The sequence below is a fragment of the Ascidiella aspersa genome, chromosome 8 (genome assembly GCF_963924565.1).
Source record: "Ascidiella aspersa chromosome 8, kaAscAspe10.2, whole genome shotgun sequence".
NCBI classification, from domain to species: domain Eukaryota; kingdom Metazoa; phylum Chordata; class Ascidiacea; order Phlebobranchia; family Ascidiidae; genus Ascidiella; species Ascidiella aspersa.
This window is the reverse complement of record NC_139454.1, coordinates 21,452,445-21,475,712: the sequence shown is the minus strand read 5'-3', so window position 1 is coordinate 21,475,712 and position 23,268 is coordinate 21,452,445. Positions and strand designations below refer to the sequence as shown.

Here is a 23,268-nt window from a genome sequence, read left to right as displayed (position 1 = left end):
AATTTATTTGTATATCTGTTCAGAGACTATTAAGTGACCCAAAAATGTTTAACATAATTAGAAACATATTGGCTACAGGGACAATCTTTTTCCTAAACTTTCGATTAACGATAATTAATTAGGCCTACGATAAAATTAAACAGTTCAAATTGTGGAACAGTTTTCGCCTGGTATTAAATAGTTATTTACACTACTTTATAAAAGACAGTCCCAATTACATTCAAACAAAACGAGGCCTAAAAGTGTTTTAGAATAAACAACCGTATCGGTAAAACTAGAAAATGAGCATTTTATTATTAATCATATTGTTGAATACTTTAATGATATTGTTCAAACACAAAATAGAAGCTTAACAATATACAAACCCAAAACAGAGGGTGGATTCTTGGTTCAAAATGCTGGCGGTCAAAATAATTACATTACAAAACGTGAAGACACCTTCAAAATTGAACATTATTTAACAGTAGGCTACAGTAAACATTCTTTTGCACAATATAAAAATTTGGCAATGATAGGAGCCTATAGTACCCAAACTTTAAAAATCACAACAATCTAAATCTGTGACTACGGGTTCTCAATATAAGATTTTATTGCTTGAATATAACATTTTATGACTCTGCATTTTTTTAGTGACTAAAATTATGCACTTAAAGTTCGCCAGTAATTATTAATTAAAGCCTAATTTAGCAAAGCCGTAATGGTATTATAAAAAATAAAATAAGTCGATCATTTGGAAAATTGGTACGTGTATAAGAAAATGTCGGGTGTTATATTTTTTTATTAGTTGAAATTTTAGTACGTGGCCGCTTTAAAACCACCAAAATGATTCCGCAAATAGAAAATGTTTAGAACCACTGATCTAAACAGATTTTACCACCGCGATTGGCGATCGAGTCAAACCATTGTGACGTTGTGGGCAAAACTTATGTTTAAAATATCTGAGGTTTATGGGTTATTTCTGATTAGCAGGCCAAGCACTGTCGTTTTGATAGGACTTGAAAAAGTTTTTACGCACTCGAACTCGACACAGTCGGTTTATTTGGTAGGAGCCAGACTCCTGACTCAACCTTATTCTTTACGCATGAGTCGCGGACTCACCTGCCCTAGGTATAACATCTGTAGGCCTACTAATCACCTTAAAAAAAAACTGTATAAAAAAGATCAGGTCAACAGCTGGGGGTGCAAAACATGCATTTGAACATTTCGTATTCTATTTTGCTTGTAAGTACAATAATGACGTCATTTCGAATTAGTTTGCGTTAATTTTTTTTCAAATGTCAAAGGTCGTCATCGAAACAGAATGTGAAGTACCGGTAAATATAGTTTATTTAACAGTGAAAAATGCTTTCAATAGCCGAAGGCAAGTCGATTGTAACATAATATAATTTTATATATACAAGGGTAAATTAATCGGAAACGAATTGATGAACAACTTCCATATATTTCCTTTCAAACGTAAAACCATCCGTTTCAGTTCGAGCATCCGTTTCAGTTTGACCAATAGGTTCGTTTCTTTCGATGCTAGCTATAGGTTTGTGCCTTTCAACTATGAGGATATTAGTTGCAGGTAGTAGGCCTTTTGTAAAAAGTTAGAATCAATCATTTGTTTGTAATAAATCATTGTTTCATAGAACTGTGTAGGCTACTACGTCTGGTTGTCTGTATTTTTCTATTTCATGCATGTAAAAAAATACATTTTTTGATGCGAGCCTTGGGTCGTGACAAGTTCATTAAACTCAGATTTGGGTCGCGCTCAAAAAAGTTACCACCGTTTCACACAAAGCACCCTTTCCTTTGAACAGTGCTCAACCAAAATAGATAACCAGCAATTGGTGCGCGCCGTTTACGCGCTTTTCGCCAACTTTAAAAAGCTGATTCAAAATACTAATAAATGTCATAGAACAACATTTATTTTATTGCACAGCGCTAATGTCGGAATACAAGTCAAGGTTGTAATAAAGCTAGCACATATTTGTTTGGTATGCAAAGTAAGACACGAGTGGCGTTTACCACTAAACGTAATCAGAAAAAACATCACATCATTTCGTAACTAACTCAACAGAATTTTACAGTCCATATACAAACAGAAGAATTACTAAAACGCAACCTAACATATTTTTTTTCACAAAATCAAGCAATGTGATAGCAAATAGCTGGTCAGTTTTCCATCTAAGATTATCCATCGATTAGATTATTAATACGGCTTAGCAATGATGAAGGGGCGGTCTTGGCTGGAACGCTGGTTACATATTGAAGACCAGCCGCTTCGTACAGCCCGCCAGAGGTTTTGACTGGTGTGCGTAAGTTCCATTCTCCGTCGCACACCTCAGTACAGAGCTGAACAAATCGACCAAGAGTCAGTGGAGATTTCATGGTTGTATTAAAATACTTTAGTTCCCCTAAAAACGTCCTACCAGTGCTCCCTTTGTTGTTCGCAATTGCGCAAGTGTGAACACCCCCTTAAGAACATTTGCGATTTGAAATTTGCTTCTTGAGCACTTTCATGTTTAATGATCAACATTTCACCAAGATTTAGAAATAAACCTCGGCAAAGTGCATGAACAACAACTTAAACTATAGACCTATAGTGAATTCAATGTGTATTCTGTTAGTATATTTGTGAAAGTCGATCCTACATTTACCAACAACCAGCCTGCGGTGAGGTTCGAACTCACGCCCTTTGACCATCTCGGGACCGTCGCTATATAAACTGAGCTACACAGGCCCAGACGGAACCAGTATGGAGAAACAACCATCCACCATTGCCTGATGCATCGTGCTCGTATGCGCGACTTTATACAGAAGGGATCTACGAAAACATACCGAGTCACTGAAACATTGATCAACTGATTTCGGTTAGTTAGCTTCTCTGAAGGCTCCGGTATACTATGATGTGTTACGTCATGATTGATAGTACGATTAAGCAATTATACACACCACACTCATGTGTGTTTTAGTTTTATATCATAAAGCTCGTTATTAATTTGCGACTCTGATAATTCAGCCCTAAAATACCCTTGCTCACTAAAACAATAATTTGATTAGTTGATCATAATACCTGAAAATTATCTATATTTGTTCCATTTATTTCGTAGGATGACACTCAACAAACAAACTGCGGCTTAAGCAAAGGCGAACCCTAGAGACACGTAACCATGTCTTCGATTCCAATTCATTGCTTTTGCCGATTGAACTACGTTACAGCTAAAAATAAACATGCGCTTTCCTAGTAAATTTTAGACCAATTTGCGAGAATCTCTTTTGTTTAAAGGTGTCTAAGCGTGATTCTAATTAACCCATACATAGTACTGCGTTAGCGCTTTGCGCCAATTTATAACGTCTTGGTAATATATCGAATAACGCGTCGGCAATTGCTCTTCAACTTATAACTTTCCTAAAGACGGAATCATTCACACTTTTTACACAAACTTTTCAATAGCTATTACAACGTTTTTTGTCAAAATCATCTTAATCAATGCCAAAGTGTATAATGTGCAAATCGTTTTTGTATGTCGAATGCGTCACTTCTACAGCGACGTCCACTCTGGTAACTGGAGCTTCATATTTCGAAAAATCACGTTTGCTCATCAACCGTAATGAAATTCAAAACGAAAAGCTGGACGATAATGAAACCATGCCACACAAGCAAAATGAAATGTTTCAAACGAGCATTACAAAATTCAAACGGATATCTGAGTAAATAAAACTTATTTGTTTTAAGCCTAGAAACTTGAAAAGAATTGAACCGAAAGGAAACCTTTACGAATGTAGTCCACAGTCATACCTTGATGCATACATTAATAACCTGTGAAGTCTTACGATGAGTGATAAAGATTTTTGGAATCTATAGTGTAATAAAGACAAATATTAATTTATGATTAATCTTCTTTGTATTATTACCGGGAATTATACAGCTTAAATCAGTAGTCATATTTTAGTGATATTTTGGGGCCGAACACAAAAAGTGTGCAAGACTCTCTAACAAAGCCCGATATTCTTACTGTGCAGTGTTAAATTTTAATATTACAACCGTATTTTTTAGTCCATGGGCGAAAACAGGGCTTTTTTGTGTGTGCAAAAAGGTTTAAAGTATGATTGCAAGTCACCCAACTATAGAATACAACCACACTAGCTGTGGGTAACGCATGGACCCGAATTTGAGATTTAAAAAGTTATTACATTCTCTGTTTTACTTTATTTGTTGTCCATCAATAGTGGTCTTAACTGAGAGAAAGGGAGTAAAATGGTGGTGGCTGGGTTCTTCCCAATGACCGAAAAAGAAGTCAGGAATGTCTAAGTAAATCAGTAGTGGTCTGAGCCCATTCCTCTGACAACCTGTATCCAATACGGAGCAGCTGCCGCCACGGTGGTAGAAAGAAAGGTAAACATTTTAACATTTTTAATTGTGATGGTGGGTCAGTTATAAGTAGTAGGTAAGTAGCAAGTAGGGAAATGTTTAGTTATTTTAAATTTTAGACATGCTGCCCAATAAAAAGCCAGGTTTTCCTATAGGATAAAAGGCAAGATTCTACTGAATTATTAGGTAAGTCCTCCAAAACTAGCTTATTCAAATATAGGTTCTCTGTTTTTCTAGCCGTTCAACTTCATATAAAGCAAATTTCCCATATTGCGAAATAAGCTGCCATCACTCGACAATTTTGTTTTCAGTTTCTCGCTAGCGAGCAGTGCCAATGTGGTGCGGACTTTTTAATCAATTACTTAAAAAAAACTACCTTAGGGTTAATTCCTAAAGAATCCAGTGGCCGGGGCGTTTTCCACGTCGGCAAAAAGCCGGATTTCTGGTTCGCTGTCGTCGGTCAGAGAGTCCCGGTTGTCCTCTTTAAGATCCTCGGCCAGCTATTGGTCGAAGCGGTGGGCGTGGCACCAATCGGGGCGACGTGATTGGCCGGAAACGCGCGGAGCAGGCAAAAGCAATCGGTAGCATACCAAGCGGAAGGAAAATGAAAAACAAACGAAAAACAAGTGAAAATGAATTTTTTTCCAACCATTTGAAAAACGGCATGCTTAATTTTTTTTGTAATCATGCATTATTTTTTTATTTTCTATTGACACATGAAATTAAAAATATAACGAGACATGCTGAAAATTCTTATAAAAAAACTAAAAAAAATTAAACCATTTGCCGTTGTCGAAAAAGGCCCATGCTCAAAATATCGATTGGTTCTTAAGGGCCACGTCATCCACGAGCATCACATTTATGACGTCACTGATTATAGCGTTACATCACGTCACGTCACGCCTCACCTCTTTGGCTTCGGAGGCGGAGAAGTCGCCCCTGACCGCGAGTAGTGCTTGCAGCTGTTCCACGGTGGCGTCGTTGTACTTGGTCACAAGGCCCTGTTGGTTAAACCAGCGTAAAAAGTTGTGGCCAACTAACTTTTTCGTGTCTTTTCGTTGGTATTGAACTGAAGGTGGATTGTAATATCGGTTGACCGATAATTACAATCGATCGATATTTCGCTCCCATCGATATATCGGTAACAGCAAATTTTAGCCGATATGTCAGCCGATAACTTAAGGAGTTTTCAAAATAAACGGATTTTTAAAACTGATTGTTTGTTTTTTGCCAATTTGCAATTTAATTTAAATAAAATACGGTGATTGCCAAAGCAGACTCTCGTTGTTCCGAGGGCGGAAGTCGTCGAATATTTTTCGCTTCACTAATTAGTCGCGGATCCAGAATTTTGATTCATAGTTGATTTTTATTTAATATTATTTAACTTCTAATTAGTTTACTACTATTTCAAAGCGAACCATTTTTAAAGGCGATCGATTTTGACTTACGGACAGCTCGAGTGACATCATCGATTTGTCGGGAAGTTTGATGACTTCGGCGATTGGAATGAGGGCCTCGCACGGGGAAACACCCTGCAAAGAAGGTCGGATTTTTATGAATGGTTCCAATAAATTATGCCAAACCAATTGCGTTTAGACAGTGACGGTTCGTTTTTTAATACAGTATTTTCTTCGTGCGCTCTTGAAATCGTTTGTAAGCAATTATCCATCGCATTAACCACAGTCTGTAATGCATAAAGCTGTCGACAAATATGATAGTGGGTGATTTTTAGATTAAGTGTTTCTTAACCCATAAGTCGAGATCAAAATTGGATCGCTTTGGATTCGGTGGAGTCTCTTACCGCATTTTTCATGTTTAATGTTTATTGAACATCATAGTATGCGTCCTCTAAAGCAGTGTTTCTTAAATGGTGAATGGTTCACCCCGGGGTGAACATAATTTTTGCAGTGGTGAATAAGGGTGAACCGTCAGAAATAAAATCGACTACTGAACTGGTGTTTTTTTGCTTATTGCAATAGTTAAGTTTGTTTGCACTGAGTGTTTAAGTACAAAAATTTGGTGACTGTGTTTTGTGCTTTTGTAGCTTTACATTTCTGGACTCGAGAAATTGTAGATTTTCAATGGTAAAACTTAACTTGAGTTGATCTTAACAAAAATCGAAACAACCTAAATCATTTTGTGCTGTTATATATAGACGAGATAGTTTTATCATATCATTAGACAAGGGTGAATGAAATCTGGAGATCGATGCTCACAAAACTTTAAAAAGTGTAAGAAGCACTGCTCTAAAGACTCGAGTCTTCCTAATGTGTATCTTACAAACATGTTCTAATTAATTAAGTCAAAAACTTCACTTAAACACACTTTAGGTAACTTTAGGTAAATGTCTTGTATATGGACTAACTAAAGTCTGTTGAGAGAATTATAAATATTTGGCTTTTGTTTTAAGCAATTAGGGAAACTGACTTAAGGTTAAATATAGTGCTTTATTTAATAAATTTAAAAAAATGGGGGTGTTTACCTGATATTAGTACGCATGAAACAGTTTTATTGCATTTTAGTTTAATAGTTTGTTTTCGCTAGTTTTAATAATGTAGCTCTGTAAATTGATGTTACAATAATGCTCAAAAGAATAAGTTGATCATTCTTAATTGTTTACTACGTATACTTTTACTACGTATACCTTACTTTATATTTTTATATATACTTTATTAGCTAATGACTTGTCTTGCTACGAAAATGATTTAGGCTGTAACTGGACTTATCATTTTTATTAGTTAAAAGTGATTTTACCTTTAGGTTATATTGCAAAATGCTTTAACCATTCTAATAAACAGCGTTTAGCTAGATAAACAGCGCTTAAGAGCAAACGAACCCCAGACGGCAACAATTTCTTGAAAAGAGAAGACAAAAGCTCGCGTTCCTCCAACAACTTCTCCCCGGCCCGAGATCGTTCTTGCTGGTTGTTGAACTTTATTCTCCTAAAGACGTATTAATAATATCTCATTAATATTGGTGGCTAACAGAGGCCAGAGGCGTATTAACCGCGCCTTCGCCATACATACGCACCGACTTAACTGGCATATTTGTTCGTTTATCTGGATTGACACGTGCAAAGTAAATAATAATGATAATCAATGACCAATGACCAATTTTCGAGAACACTATATTTCTTCTTCCTGTACCGTGAAATGATTTTTCGTTTTCAAGGCTTTTTTGAAACAAGACAAAAGTACAACGATTTTTCCTCTGAGTGTGGTCTCCAGAAAATGTAGGTGTATCACCTAGTGAAGTGTGATATGTTGTATTCCATGGGAATAATTGCACAGAATAACCAGCACTAATATTAATAAGACATAAATCCTTGAAAAATTCTGACTCATTTTCGTTTTTTTCTTATTTTCTCGCGCGAACATTACAAATGTCCCTCTTTTAAATATATACCCAAACAAATTAAAAAAATGCATCTTTTTTTCATTCTTAATCTCAAATTTAATAAATTAAAGCAGTGGTTCTCAAAATCATTTAACTTGCGACGCGCCAAGCAATATGACAAAAACATTTTAGCATCGGCTAATTTATTAATTTAGAAAATCATGATCCGATCCGACGACATTTAAACATTGATAAGATGCGATAGGGCAGTGTTTCTTAAACTGGTGAATGGTTCACCCCTGGGTGAACAAAATTTTTGCAGGGGTGAACCAATCAAAAGGGGCAAATAAGGATGAAACGTCAGAAATGTATGATAGCTCTGCAGTAAATCGACTACTGAACTGGGTTTTTTTTTGCTTAATGTAATAATGAAGTTGTTTTGCACTGTGTGTACAAAATTTGGTGACTGTGTTTTCTGCTTTTGTAGCTTTACATTTCTGGACTCGAGAAATTGTAGATTTTCAATGGTAAAACTTAGCTTGAGTTGATCTTAACAAAAATCGAAACAGCCTACATCATTTTGTGCGGTTAAAAATAGACGAGATAGTTTTATCATATCATGAGACAAGGGTGAATGAAATCTGGATATAGATGCTAGGGGAGAACGAAACTAAAAAAGCTTAAGAAGCACTGCTCTAGGGCTGCGCGACGAAGAAATTACCGGATAACAAACACTAAGGCGGCCTAACCCAATCTTTGCAATAGAAGAATGGATGTCCGATTCTTGACGATTAATGCCGATGCCGATACCCGATATTTTGGACAAGTATCGAAATCCGATAACAAATGACTTCATTACTATGCTCAAACAAACAAACAAAGTAGATGAAATTGAAACGTTTCAAGTGATTTTTTTTCCGAATATCAGGCCCAAATTGGTTTTAGATATAAAAATTTAATTGATACTCCAGTTATTAACCTATCAAGGTGGAGTCTCTGCTATGAATCGCAAGCCACGGCTGAAATCCCGATATTAATTTATATATATATAGAGTGGACGAAAAGTAGGCTTAGGGTTATAAAAAGTAGGGTTTGGGTCTAAAAGTAAATTTATTGTTTTGGGGTTCTTCTCCTACGCATTGTTCTTTACAAAACCCCAAAAATAAATCCATTGGTGTCAGGTCAGGTGAGCGTGGTGGCCATTAAATGCCACTCTTCTTCTAAGCCAACGCTGTATGGAATAACTGTAAGCTCACTTATATATATATAACGGTTCCGCGTCTATGCAACCTCAGTATCCGACGAGTAGCAATACTACCAATTAGCTGAGGGCATCGGCTCTGACCCTAAATTAATTATATAACATCACTATAAGTGTACACAATGGCCCATTGGTCCAACAACACTGACCTTCCGAGTACGGCGCGCAGATACTCGATCACAACCCGTCTCTCGGCTTCCCTCATAATCCAGCGGAAGTAGCGAGGCCTAAGGTGAACGTAGTCACTGTAGTAATCCTCGATCGTCACGCAAACTGTATCGACAGCCGAGCGGTCGGTCAGCCACGAACGTTGGAAAAGCGACTTGCAGTGGGACTAATAAGCAAAGGGAAAATTTCAGTAAAAATATCGAAGATATAATATTCGATAAAATCGATATTTCGCAATTTTCAGACGTTTCAGCAATAACTCGTGCCCTCATCAATCGAGACACTTGATTTTTACACTGATGATGGCATGAGTTATTGCTGAAGAGTCTGTAAATTGCGAAATGTCGATTTTATTGAATATTACGGATTTTTTTTTAATTTTTAGTGAAATTACTGAAAAAACCCGTGTATTTTGTCCCAAAGGGAAAATTATTATGGTAAAACGACAATTTAAAGCAAAAGTTTAAAAACTGTTTTTAGTTGCTGCTCTACTTCTGTCCTATTTCAACTACACAAAGCCATAGCACGCGCCTTGCTTTATACAGTAACCTGGGAAAAATATTTTTTTATGGAGGGAGATTTTTTTATAAATTCATCTGTATAGTAAATAGAAAAAGACTGTGTCCTTAAAACTTGTTTCTATTTTAAAGATAAAAAAACATCCTTAAAACCGCAACGATTCTCTTCTTTCAAATTTGACTTGAAGAAGCACGGTTTTGTGCGAAAGCTTGGCGATATCTCAATACAATTTGTCTTTATACAGTGCCTCCATATACCTTCTTTTTCCAGTTCTCTATTTTAAACGCTGCGTAAAACTCGAACCCAACGGTTTGGCTTTTGATAGAACGATTAGACGGATTTTTCTCACCTCCAAATCGAGAAAAACCTCGTCCAGTAGATAACCGCACGCCGACTGGGCAACTCGGTCCATTTCACGACGAAATCTAAGCAAAAATTACTGATAGACAGGAAAATAAGAACTTAAAAAAATATATATTATAATTTTTTTAGTTTAATATTTATAATTATTACTAGGTGAGTTTCTAGTTTTACTAGGGCAAATTTTAAGGTTTTTTTCGGAAATCAAGCATAATCCTAATTGATTTAAAATTACGCGTTTTATCTAAACGCATTTTTGAATTGTTTAAATTAAATTGATCAATACAATTTCTATTTGAATGTCATCTTTCGCAATGTGCCACACTTTAACAGAATTAACCAGGGGTTTAATTATGATTCGAGTCGACTGCTTACTGTTCAAAAGGAAGGTCATTTTCATTGGTGTCTTCGAAGGGGTTTCCCCCCGTAATTTCCCCAGGGTCACGGTCCATCTGAAGAAGTTCATTAGACGCTGCGTTGCCGGTCTGTTCCGTTACACTGTGCATCTCGCCCTGTAAAAGCCACCACAAAAAATAAATAGAAAAATGTTATTATTAGCTGAGCGATTATCTTTTGACCGAATTGTAAGTAAATTCGACCAAAAAAGTAAGGCAACACAACAATAAAAAATGAATAGCAACGGTTCTTAGGATAACTATCAAAGCCAATCGATCTTCATTTAAACGCCCACAAAATGCTTTCTGTGTGAATATTACAATGTGTGTCCTACGCAGTGTTTCAAACAAGTCGCTTTTAAACGACGTAAGTCCAAGTGCTTTTGGAAAGAACTTAAGTCCTAATTAAGTCGTTTTATGAAAATAACAAGTCAATACTGATGTTGAAAACTTGAGATAAATAACCCGATTTTACGATAAAAATTCCTAATGAAAACACTTCATTCCAACCAAAGGAATTCGTCCAAAATACTTTAGTCAAGTCAAGCCATTTGAAATGAGTTACCAAAGTCATTACAACACTGATGCTACGTCAAAAAACAACCCTAAATATTCCAAAACAAAAACGTTTTATAAAATATAAATGGGTGACCAAACAACTTTACGACTGTCAATAAAGAATCGTCATACACACAACTGACGTTATAACAGCAGACAAACAGGGAACAAATAACAATGGGCTGTGTATGAGTGCTTGAACCTGGTAAAGATACGTAGACCGCGCAGCGGTAAAAAAAATTTAGCTGCATTCTTAACATGCAAAACGAACTTCAATCACCTGCAACTTGAATGCAAATTCGGTGAACGCCTCGCAATTATTGGTGACGGCCACCATGTAAAGGGGATAGTACATTGGAAGCTCACGGTCCTGAAAGTGCTTATCCTTGTACGATTCAATGGCCTCTGCAAAACGAAGAGTTGAATTTTTAATTTTGACCATGGTAGGCAATTTTTTTTAAATAGCATCATATATTGACGTCACAATACAAATAGACTTCACAAATCTGCTAATTTCGGTCATAACCTGTTTTCTTTGAAAAATTGTTTACTTCTTAAATATACACTAATATTTCAATTGGCCTTCACGAACCCTCTAAAACTAGCTCACAGACCCCCAAGGGGTAGATGGACCCCAGTTTAAGAAACCCTGAGTTAGACGTTGAGCTCATCTTGGCAAACAAAACAGTTTATGTTTTATTTTTGCGCGAGTAATTTCGTAAACGTTTACCTCCGTACGAACGGACGAACTTGTTCATTTCCGTGATGCAAACTTCGAACACCCGCCTCTTTAACTCTTCGGAAATGACTTGGGCAACCTTGTGAGAAAAAACGAATGTAAATTAGAATTTAAGCAAAATGGAAAGAATCACATCAGTAAAAAAAACAGACCAATCTCGGTATTGTTTTGAAATAAAATATATATTGCGGCAAGTTTCATTGTCACTTTAAGCAAACAAAAAAACTTTTAGGCCATTTTTAATTTGAAGTGAACTGTTTATCAAAAATTGACAGAAAGAAGGGTAATTGGAAAATAATTTAAACAAAAATGAGTAAAGATGGAAATCCCGAAAAAAATGTTGCAGCGCAACTTTAAGCGAACGAAATTAAATTTTGCTCCCTCAGCAACATATAAAAATACAGCAATCCATATTCTGGTTTAAATAATTTTAGGTATCAATTAAAGGCTCGCCAACAGATACAAACTGACCTCATCGGTCTAAATAATTAAAAAAAAACGTTTTTGTCCGTGAAGGCCAAACTGAAATATTAGTGTATATTTAAGAAGTAATCTATTGTTAGTGTTTAATCAAAAATAAAACCTTTTTGCACTGAATGTATTTAGACTTATTCTAGACCGACCGAAAACTGCAGATTTCTTAAGTCGATTTGTGTTGTGACGTCAATTTATGACGTCATTTTTGAAAATTATTTCTCTTGCTTACTGTGGTCCACGCGAAACAAAAAAAAATTTTAGGGGACCGCGGTGAAAAAAGTTTAAGAACCCCTGCTATAGACTAACGATAAAACTAGACATCGCTCTTCTGGTTTGAAAGAAGATATAAACTGACGTTTCGGCAGAAGATATCAGATGACCTCATTAAGGTTAATAATAATTAAACGAGAATACGTTAGCCAGCTAATTTCGAGTAGAAATAGTTTCGTCAATCTATAGTTTTTATTCTACAATTTCTACACTACATAAGCTGGCTAACGTGGGTTTATGACATCGGTCTATCAATATGTTACCTGATGGAGGTAACTCTATGTTAAGATTGTCGTAGACTTGCATGGATCACAGGCACTTTCTTGACTCGAAAGTACCTCATGCAGGTGATGGTTATACGAGACATCACTGCCATATTCGTTTTCTATAAGCTGGCTAACACATTGTCGTTTTATTCATTAACCCTGATGAGGCCAGCAGGTATCCGCCGCCGAAACGTCGGTTTATAACATCGTTTACACCAGGGCTACTCAACTGGAGGACCGCGGTCCGAATGCGGACCTTTTCAGTGTTGAATCCGGACCTTATCTGTCTCAGTACTTACTTAGAAATGCGATTTGATGAGTTTTTCTTGGCAAACAACTGCAGCTGTTCATTGAAAACCCCTTTCTGGTAACGGACATAAGAAATTCTCAGTTGAAGCGAAGGTCATAGGTAAATTATACCGTGTTACATTTTGAATGACTGTAAATTATTTCAGGAGAGTTATGACAGATCTAAGAAAATTTTAAACTTTTGTTTACTGGACATTTGTTAAAAATAGTTGATTAGCCCTGGTTTACACCATAAGAGCGATCTCTATCTATCTAAACAGGCGGGTTCACGAACAGGCCCGCCAACGAACGGTCGGCGGTACCTGAATGGTCTGTTGTATCATCTGAAACAGGATAACGGGGAGTGAGGTGCGGTAGTAACCGTCCACGTCGGTCTCCGGTTCCTCGTCGCGTCTCCAGTCGCTTGCGTCCTTCTGAAGCGACTTTTCAGTCCACAGGAGCATGTTGCTCTGTGTGGTCGCGAAGTACCTGGTCACAAAACGTAGTGGGGCCGCATTAGTGCAAATATGAAGCGACAGGCGTTTGTGTTGACGTTGTAAATTGGATTGGAAATAAACAGTCGCCATTTTTCCTGCTTAATGCAAACGTGCCTGATAGAAGAATTACGTGGCCGTATTAACATAGTATGATTCAGCAATAAACCTGGACGAAGTGAATAAACATCGAATAAATGTAGCAGGAGTTTTTACCGGGATCCGCTTGTTGAATGCTGGACCAAAGGAATTTTTACTGTCGCTCAGTTACAATTTACAGATTTATTATCTTGTTTTTGCGTTTCAAATAAAACAAGTATGACATGGTTGACGCGCGCAACAGTTGGCTTCGGCTTTCAATACCGGTACACTACTAACGTGTAGTCCTGCAGAAAACGCGGCGTGTTATTAAGGACAGTGTTTTACGGGAGTTTTTTTAGGTTCGGATATTTTTTCCAGAACTCTCATCTTAGCCGAGAAATAACTTTTTGCAATCTCAACGTTTAGGCTCAGTGCTGCCAGCGTATTAGGTTATTTTAGACGACCTGTCTATTTGGGTCACTAGGCAAGCAATGCAAAAAAACTAAAAAAAAATCAGGGGGGGATAACATTTTTTTTTCAAAATTTTACCCTTAATCTGAATTTTCAAATTGACGTAGCACAGTTAATAATGAACCATACGTTCTCCGATTTGGTTTGTGGGGTTTTAAGACGCACCCAAAAAAACCCAGGGGGTCCCAAATAAATTCGATAAAACTGTGTTGTCTTGAACAAACCTACTGGGCAAGCACGATGCAGCAGTATAAGTTCGAAAAATTGTTCTTACTTTTGAATAAGACTCTCGCTTACAGAATCCTCCAAAAGCGCCGGTAATTCACTTGTTTTGATGTGGGATGCAAGCTCCGGGTTGCCCATAAGGTCAGGTCCTGAACGATAAAAATTAAAGTTGCACCATCAGTATAGCACAATTAGAAAAGAGATAACAATTAAAACACGTTATATTGACGGCTCATGCACGTTATAGATTTTCCAAAATTCTGTTTCGAAAAATTTTTCGGACAACTTGTGTAAATTACAAATAAAAAGCAACATATATTGCTAGCTATTCAATCAATTATATTTATTACTTTAAGTAGTTTCCATAAAAGTGAAATACCAAATAAGCCCTTTATACCTGCATATTGGTTCAACCAGGTGAGTAACGATATAATTTCATTTCCCTCCAAGCCTTCTTCAATTAACCTCTTTAGCTAAAAAGAATAAATAAATTCAAAAAAAACTTACAGAAGATTAGAAGAACAATACTGTGAATTTGACCATTCGTAGCAAAAATGTTGTTCTTTTTTTAATAAAGCTGCAAATTGTGATTAATTTAAAAGATAATGCTAAGATGAAAGATGACGTGTCAATTAAAGTTTGGCATGGCTAAACTTTTTCGCAGTACATCTCCAGATAAAATACGATTATTCAATAATTTAGGAGTGTAAAAATCATCAACAGATTTCTAAACCATTTTTCAACAGGCAACATTCTTGCCTTATACTTACATTTGCCAAAAGTAACTCAAAGCACACTATTGTAAAATTAAAACAGTACACCCTATTTCCCTAGGAGGATTAAGTAACATGGACTAACACATAAAGTTAGCGCAAAAGTGGGCTAATACGAGTTTAAATATGCATGTCTAGAATAAAATGTCCGATTATGCAGGATCGGAGCCGATAACCAATACAGTATCGGATCTCGTCCAATACTAGGGTGGCATCGGTGCCGATCTGACAGCAAATTAATATTCAAGCATTATTGCAAAGCAACCGAAAGTTTTCTATGGTTTAAGGAAAATTTATCAACAAACAGTGAGTAAACAAGTTATGACAAGTAGGGATGTTCAAAGTAGAATATCGAATCCTTGGATTCGAATCCAGATGAGATTCGAATCCAATTCTGCCATTTATTTCGGGTAATTGGAACCGATATAATTTAACGTTTTACCGCCGACTGTCGCGCCTAATTGCACAAACGCGTGTAGTAAGTTGGCCTGTCGCTGCGGCGACCAATTTATAGTGATTGCCTTAAATGTAACCAGTTAGTGCAGTGTCAGCGTTTTTTCGGGCGACCAATTACCGCGTCTCGCGATAACGTTCGTCTAATAATTAGGTGTCAATCAAGCATTATTGGGCGAGCGACTAACGTGCAATTTCAGGTGGGGAGTTCCTAATTTCCCTAAATGCGTTAAGTTGCAAACGTAACATTACGTTGTAAGAGGTGCTGGATGTAACCAAATGCGCTATAGGGTTACTTAAGGTCAACTTTAGGCCAATATTCAGCGAGGTTATACAGTAATGCACAGCGTAATTGTCAATAGTAACTTATTCTTTGCAGTACATTATTATTTGACTGCATAACAGATCATTTTAGTCAAAAAAAGAAGCACAAAAACCCAACAATGCTTTAAAAACAGGGCCGAATTGCTAAATAGTTCTGTGTTCGGTGTTGCATTGTACTCACTATTGGCAAAAATATAAGTTTTGGCAACAACCTGGACAGTGGACATATTACAGTTTATACAACTGCTTCAAATGACAGTTGTTAAGAATGTTAAACATATATGAGATTTTTTTTATTATAATGTACACATGTTAGCAAAAAATCCCTTCCCCAAACAAAAACGAGGTTAAATAATTTAATAAAATTATACTAGGATTCGATATTCTGAATTCGTTATTCTAGATTCGAAACCTATTATTCTAGAATACCTTGGTATTCTACTTTGAACATCCCTAATGACAAGTAACCTTCTTAACACCGAAGCAAAGTTTGGCCTATTAACCCGCAAAAATACCTTGCGTTTGAATTTCATCACTTTAGTTTTGGCATATCAATCACGTCATTTTGGTATGTTGAAAATATTATGTATAGGTATCGAAATTAGATGACAAGCATCAGACATCCCTAATGTGTATTTATAATCTACAATCTAAATACAACGCACAGAATTGCCTACTTACGTGTTTTGCCAGCGACAGGTGATACCATCTCACGTACATATCAAATATGTTGTACTTGGGCGGAAAGCAAGGAAGGCAAAGGAACCTAATCACTCTCAGATCCTCCAGTGTGTTCTTGCGCAAGATTTCGAGATGCTTGACAAGCCACATCTTGTCGTCTTCGCGCAGATCGTAAACGTCACTCTCGATTCTGCCAATCAAAAGCAGTTCTTGTTAGTCGGCAAAGGCACAATGACTCTTACAATTCACACAAAGGTTGGGTACTTGGGCAGTTCAACTAACTTGGTACGCATTTATACAATCTTATATTTCTTATAGATTATTCAACAGAAAATGCATATTTTTAAACACGAAGAGAGCAACTAAGCACTTTAAGCAGAAAGCTGTCTTTGTAAACAAACTTTGGATAAAATAAGGAAACGTTAGACTTCCATAAAAACTAAAATTTTGTAAAAAAAAATGTTTTATAAAGATAAAAACTATTAAAACTAATTAGTATTATAATTATACAAATAAAATAAATTACTTCTGACAAAGGAGGCTTACGTTCAAGCAAAACAATTTGAAGCAACGGATAGAAAAATGTCAATGTTGTTAGTGAAAAGCAAACATTCCATTAGGTTTACCTACTAGTCTACAATGATGGAAAACATCGTAAATTACCTGTCATCAACACTTTTCCACAAAGTTTCCATTGCTCTCTCTCTCCACTTCTTTGGTCTTCCTGGAGGAAGAAATCCAGACTGTTGCTCTTGTTCTTGCATCTTAGTGTCAGCCCTGCAAGCAAAAATACCTAATTGTATTAAATACGAAATCCACGGCAATCTCGTTTTTCAATTGTTTTTATAAGAGATCGACCGATATCACATTTTTAGACCAATATGATACCTGATTTTTACAATTTTGTCAAACGATACCTAATACCGATTTTTTTTATATACCTAGGAAATGTTCAAATTTGAATTAATTAAAAATAACATCCAAATAACGTTTTATTTTATATACCTTTACTAAATATTAAACTATTATTTTGCATATTAACTTGGTGATGCTAAAACCCAAATTTTTTTATTCCAAAAACGGGTAAGTTGTTTGTTATACTGTTTTTGTACACGAAAAAATTATATAATATTTTCGTACTATTTATACTATATAATATTTAATTATCGACCTACATTCACCGATACCGATAGAAGCCAAATATCGGCCAATATTATTGGTAAACCGTTATATCGGTCTATCTCTAGTTTTTATCAAAAATATTTTTTGTTTTATTTATATCAACAATACCCCAGCTTAAGTTTTTTTATCAAAAAAAAACGTTTTGTTTTGCATATTATTTTGCATATTATGAACTGTACCCAAATTAAGTTAGCACTGTTAAAAGTATTATTGTCAATTGCCAAACCTGTCTTCCCTTTCAACAATACGAAGAACAGTTACAATCATGGCCGAGTCTTTTCTCACATTGGTTAAAACTTTTGCAAGAATTTTCCAGCAAGCATTTCCCAATTCCTCCTAAAACAAGAAATAAAAGAAAGCTTTTCAAGGAAAATATTTTAAAAATAAGTTCTTATGACTGGTTTGACTAAAATTGTAATAAAAAAACCAAGCACATTCAAGTAAAAGAAACTATTTAAACAGTTGACCTGATGAAGCACGGTTGTGCGAAAGCTTGTCGAGAATCAAATACAATTTGTCTTTATACAGTGCCACCTGATTTCTCTATTTAAACAGTATGTTGTTTAAATATACAAAACAGAAAATATATTTAAAAAATAAAATAAAAGTGACAACAATTTTTTACAAAAATACAGGTAAACCAGGTACAAGTAAACTGGGGTCCAGGAATGCCATAAAAATCTTTGTATATTATTTAAAAATAGGAATTTTAAAAAAAAAAGCTTTGACCCCTTCTTAAAAACACAAATTGTTTAGGATACATGTTAACAAAAGTTTAATAACCCCGGAGGTAAACAAACAAAAACAAGTCCAGCTAAAATATATGTAGAATAACATATAAGGCCCATGACAAAGTCTTATATGAACCTGCACTTACAGATAAAGTTTCAGTCTCTGCAAAGTAAGATTGAAGCTGCTTAATATCCGAGGCACTGTGGTTCTCCAATTTGTACTGCTCATACAAAAGGTCGTCCCTGGACGTTTCCAAGTCTGTAAGAACTTGGTGAGCCTGTAAACATAAAAATAAGTTAGCCATTTATTGGGGCAGGTTGTTAAATTGCACATAACGCTCTACCTTTCATAAAATAACAGTTTTTTTACCCTAACTACACTTTGTGTCAGTAGCCCTGTTTTGGATTAAAATCTAAACATTGTCGTACCACACAAAATTCTTAACATAATAAAATTGACAACTTTCATTTAGGCTTTAGAGAGTTGACGTGCAAATAAAATGAAAAGTTAAAGAAGTTCTCCATAGTTTGATAGTGATTAAATAAGTTTAATTTTTTTAAAGTTGAAACATAAGGTAAAGCAAATTGAAAACTTGGGAACCTGAAGCAGTTAGCTCTCTTCAAAAAAAAATTCCTGACGGCAGTACTAAAAATGGTCAAGCGATCATATTTCTATTGAATTTATTAAGAGCTGAAAGAAAGTTATTACGAAAAAAACTGGGGAACCTCAAGTAGTTGTCCTTCTTCAAGTTTTTCCTTTGCTTTAGCCACTTCTTCAGGAACACCAAATATGTGCTTTAGGTTCTCCATTGCTGCAGCCAACTGTCGATGCTGGGCACTTATGTGCTTAATGTCTCTGAAAAGTTCATTGAAGCTTATGTCTTTAAAAGTAATTGGAAAATTAAGTTTGCAACATAAACCAAGTTAATCTCTTTAAAAATAAAAACAGCAGTCTAAAAAAACAAACGTGATCAGAAAAGAAAATGTGCTTTCAGAAATATCAAAGATTGTATAGACATAAGAAGTATCCAACTTTAAAAATATGGTTGGTATTCTTGGCAATGGCAGACGAACAAAGCTAATAATTTGGATTTACAAGACCCAGATCTGTCATTTACAATGAGTAACTAGTATATAATTTACATTGAATAAGTAGTATATAATTTACAATGAGTAACTAGTATATATATAATTTAGTATGAGTAACTAGTATAGAATTTACAACTAGTATATATATAATGGCTTTACAACGTGATTATCTGGCGTTTCGAAACATGTGACATATATCAGCAACAAAGTTATTACAAGTCTGTCAGACATAGTAGCTCTTAATCCAGTGGTTTTTAAACTAGGGCACGTGGAACCCTTCGGGATGAGTGGGAATTTTAGGGGGTTCATGAGGGCATTATTGTTTTCATACTGCATGATTTAAAAATAGGAAATAAATTTAAAATAGCTGAAGTGAAAAAACGTTTTTTTGCGCCTTCTTCTTAACCACAAATAGACTTTATTTCAGTTTTTAATTTGTTGGAATTTGAGCCATCATCTCTAAAAATCCCACTCCGACCATGGTCCATGCAAACCACAAAACAATTTTTAAGGGGTCTACGTTAAAAAAACACTGACTTAATGAAATAGAACTAATTTACACTAAAGACACTGTATATATATATAAATCGACAGGATGTCCATATAAGATAACAATGTTATGAGTGACTGAATATCATCTTTACAGTGTACTACAGTTTCTGAGCACCTCATTTTGTCACTTAACGATCCACAGTTCATGTACATGTCATCCACATCACTCATGTTAGATTTAATTTCTTTCACTTCATTGAGAGCCTCTGTCATCTGGCTCAATCCAGTTTTAACTCCATCCAGTTGTGACTGCACAGCTGCCTTTAATCTTGCCTCAACAGATGCCTGAACAAAAATGTTTCTTTACTTTTAGACACAAGTTTTGAACTTTGTAATTTACAGTTTGTTAAAATACAACAAATGTTATTTTCTGTAAACCCACAAATACCAATAGCATTAGAAAGAAACCCATAAAATGTAAACTAATATTTAAGCTATTGTCCTCTATTTCAGTTTGGAAAGAGAATTGATTGAATTTAAACTATAAAAAAAAAAAAAAAAATTATATTACACCACACAAAAAAATAACTAGAAAATATTGAAATTAAATTTTATGATAAAATCGTGTTAGACAACTTCCAATCTGATTTAATGATCACGAATACTTCCAGGGTTTTAAAAAACTGTAGATTAGTAAGTTTCATTACTCAGTATGCATAGACTTTAAGAGATGTTGTTTAAAAAAAAGGTTAGAATAATAATTGGGTCCCCTTAATGCAGGGGTTCCCAACCTTTTTAAGATCTCGTACCACTTGGACGCTCTGTGGTGTCACGTGTACCACTTCTTGCAGAACAACTATAACTTGATTGAATCTTATTTTTATGTATTTTAAGCTTACAACTAGCATTATTCAACGCTATTTGTAGTTTTTAGGCTATAAAACAGAAAATTATATCTTCAAGAGCAATCATTTGACAGAATTAACGCCCACTTGTCCAACAGCGCCATTCTACGCTTTTCAAATCAACTGTGCTCCTTGTTGACAATTGACATGGCCTGTATTTTGAAGATCGCATTGTTTCGTAACAATAAGAATGGGCTTCGGGGGTGGGAGGGATTTTTTTTAAGCAAACAAAACCAGAAAAACAAAATATAAAGTTTTAAATCCAGGGTTTTGTGCAAAAAACGGAAGGCTACTCGCGTACCACCTGAAAAACCTTCGCGTACCACAAGTTGGGAACCCCTGCCTTAATGTGTAAAACAGAGAAAATTGAAATTATTACGGTACAATAATAGTTTGAAATCATGGTACTGTAAAACAAAACATTTGTTATTATTAAAATTCATTACAAAACATACACTCATCCTATAAAATAAAAGATGTTATTATATGGGCCCTTTTATACCTTTTCAGATTCCAATTTGGAAACCACTTGTTTAGAGAAAATGGCCCACAAAAACGTCATATAAGTAACATACGTGTTATGTCACAAAGTTCAGTATTATAATCAAAAATATTAATTAAAAATTAATAAATACCTTCTTTCGGGCAACTCTGCGTCGAAATTGCTCCACTTTGTCGAGCTGATCAGGCCTTTGCAACATTGTAGAAACCTGTTTAATGGCGCTTTCATTTGCCTCAATCTCAGCTTTGCTCATTTTTTGCTGCTCCATTATAGTGCATTAACTTATGTATAGCTCACAGGTTCGAAAAATTTAGATTACTGTCAAAAATTGTTTTGAGTTTTCAGCATAAATTGTTTTACCACCACATATTAAACATGAGCTTTGAAAAGGGACAAAACAAGCATAAAAATTAAAGACTGTTATTATTTATAGGCAACAAGTAGTTTTTTTTAAAAGGTACTACTGCATGATTTGTTACTGAAAGAGGCAATTAACCCGACAAGCAGGGGAAAATAACTGATGGACACTTCGGGTGGGTCATTGTTATTATTACATTTATTCTCCTAAAAAATGATCGACATTTCTGAATTTTTGAATAAATATTAATAACTTATCCCCGAATAATTGGCAGTCGAGTCATATCTCATTTTGAAGAGTATAGACTCGTAGCTTAAGCTATCACCCTATGTAAGTCACTTAGGGCACATTTTAATTTTAGGGCCGAATATGACTGAATATTAATATTCCTAAATATGAATATTAATATTCGTAAATAATCAAATTATTATATTTTTTAAAAAGTCTGATTGCTAGCTTACTTAGGTTGCTTTGAGTAATGTGTAAACATTTCTAATCGATATCTTGTTTACTTCCGGAGATATTGCGCAAAGAATTTCGAGCTGCTTACTTCCCTTTGGTTTCTCCTAGGGTAGCTGCATTATAATTTATGCATTACGTCAAACCTTATATTGCCTTGGACTCAACATTTGGCTAAAGTATTTTCCACAACTTTATATAATTGAAGACAACCTTACATAAATTTTATTTCTTGCAAAAAACATCACAGGGGAAATCCCCATTTTATTGTTGTGATCAGGGAGGATTCCTAGTTATTCGTTAACTAAAGATATTTTTTGCTGTTTTTATGCGTTATTACTTAAGTAGTTTATTTTTTCATAATTTTCGGGTTAAATCGTTACCTGAGTGTAATAAAAAAAAAAAAATGTTGCTTTTCTCTATAGCCGCTTGCCAGTAAATCACATTCACGGAGATTCGTGAGTGCTTTGAGCGAGTGGAATAAGCTATCCGCATTAAGCAGTAAACATACCCCACCAGTGGATCAGTGGACCTCCACGGGAAACGAGTAAAGCGACCGAAACAGGTGTTCTAATACAGACGCTTCAAAGCCCCGAATTATCCCAATACGAGCGCTACAAGCGTTGAAAACAAATCGAATCGGGTGATTGTTTTTTACGTCTATTTGGGCCGTTATTTTCACCATTAAACTTATGAACACATCCGTATATATTTATGTTTTATTCCAAAAAAAGAGAAAATATTTCTATTTACGTATGTAGAGAAAACCGTGTTAACGAGCTAGTCGTAAAAAATAAAATAAAATAAGCACTATAATTCGCTTTAAAATGACGTATTTAGCTTCAAATACTAAGATTAAAATAGTTAAAATTCAACAACCATAACAACTATAATCTGCCACGAGGTTCGAACTTACGACCTCCATTCATACCGGGACCGTCGCCCTACCAACTATAGGCTACAGAGTCTCAGAGGGGAGCGGGCCAAAGACTCAAAATCAATAATGACACCCATTCTTGCTCCATTCTGTTATTACAAGCAAGTTCACATCGAG

The 23,268-nt window shown here is 35.3% G+C and overlaps 1 protein-coding gene across 2 annotated transcripts; it reads right to left on the bottom strand.

Annotated features, from left to right (window-relative positions):
- Positions 1–1,710: 1,710 nt before the first annotated feature.
- On the bottom strand, positions 1,711–21,766 carry LOC146136841 (exocyst complex component 3-like). Of its 2 annotated transcripts, XM_083395131.1 has the most exons (20): positions 21,531–21,766; positions 20,166–20,335; positions 19,136–19,265; positions 18,556–18,687; positions 17,905–18,014; positions 17,160–17,273; positions 16,497–16,686; positions 14,663–14,738; positions 14,315–14,414; positions 13,318–13,483; positions 11,685–11,772; positions 11,235–11,359; positions 10,377–10,513; positions 9,991–10,066; positions 9,104–9,288; positions 7,194–7,299; positions 5,806–5,889; positions 5,266–5,358; positions 4,734–4,857; positions 2,199–2,337 (listed from the first exon to the last, which is right to left on the bottom strand). In XM_083395131.1, the coding sequence occupies exons 1-19, from the start codon at positions 21,663–21,665 to the stop codon at positions 4,741–4,743; spliced, it is 2,334 nt and encodes a 777-aa protein (XP_083251257.1). In that variant the 5' UTR covers positions 21,666–21,766; the 3' UTR covers positions 2,199–2,337; positions 4,734–4,740. The 2 variants fall into 2 exon arrangements, with proteins under 2 accessions (XP_083251256.1, XP_083251257.1); XM_083395130.1 differs by lacking the exon at positions 4,734–4,857 and having other exon boundaries at positions 1,711–2,337.
- Positions 21,767–23,268: the final 1,502 nt, after the last annotated feature.

What these genes read in the sequence shown, in the direction of transcription:
- LOC146136841 (XM_083395130.1), bottom strand. Translation starts at nt 21,665, where the DNA reads ATGGAGCAGCAAAAAATGAGCAAAGCTGAGATTGAGGCAAATGAAAGC. An exon ending in CAGAGACTGAAACTTTATCT is followed by an intron (nt 18,015 to 18,555) that starts GTAAGTGCAGGT and finishes TTCTTGTTTTAG; the next exon opens with GAGGAATTGGGAAATGCTTG. An exon ending in CTGCGCGCCGTACTCGGAAG is followed by an intron (nt 7,300 to 9,103) that starts GTCAGTGTTGTT and finishes ATACGTCTTTAG; the next exon opens with GAGAATAAAGTTCAACAACC.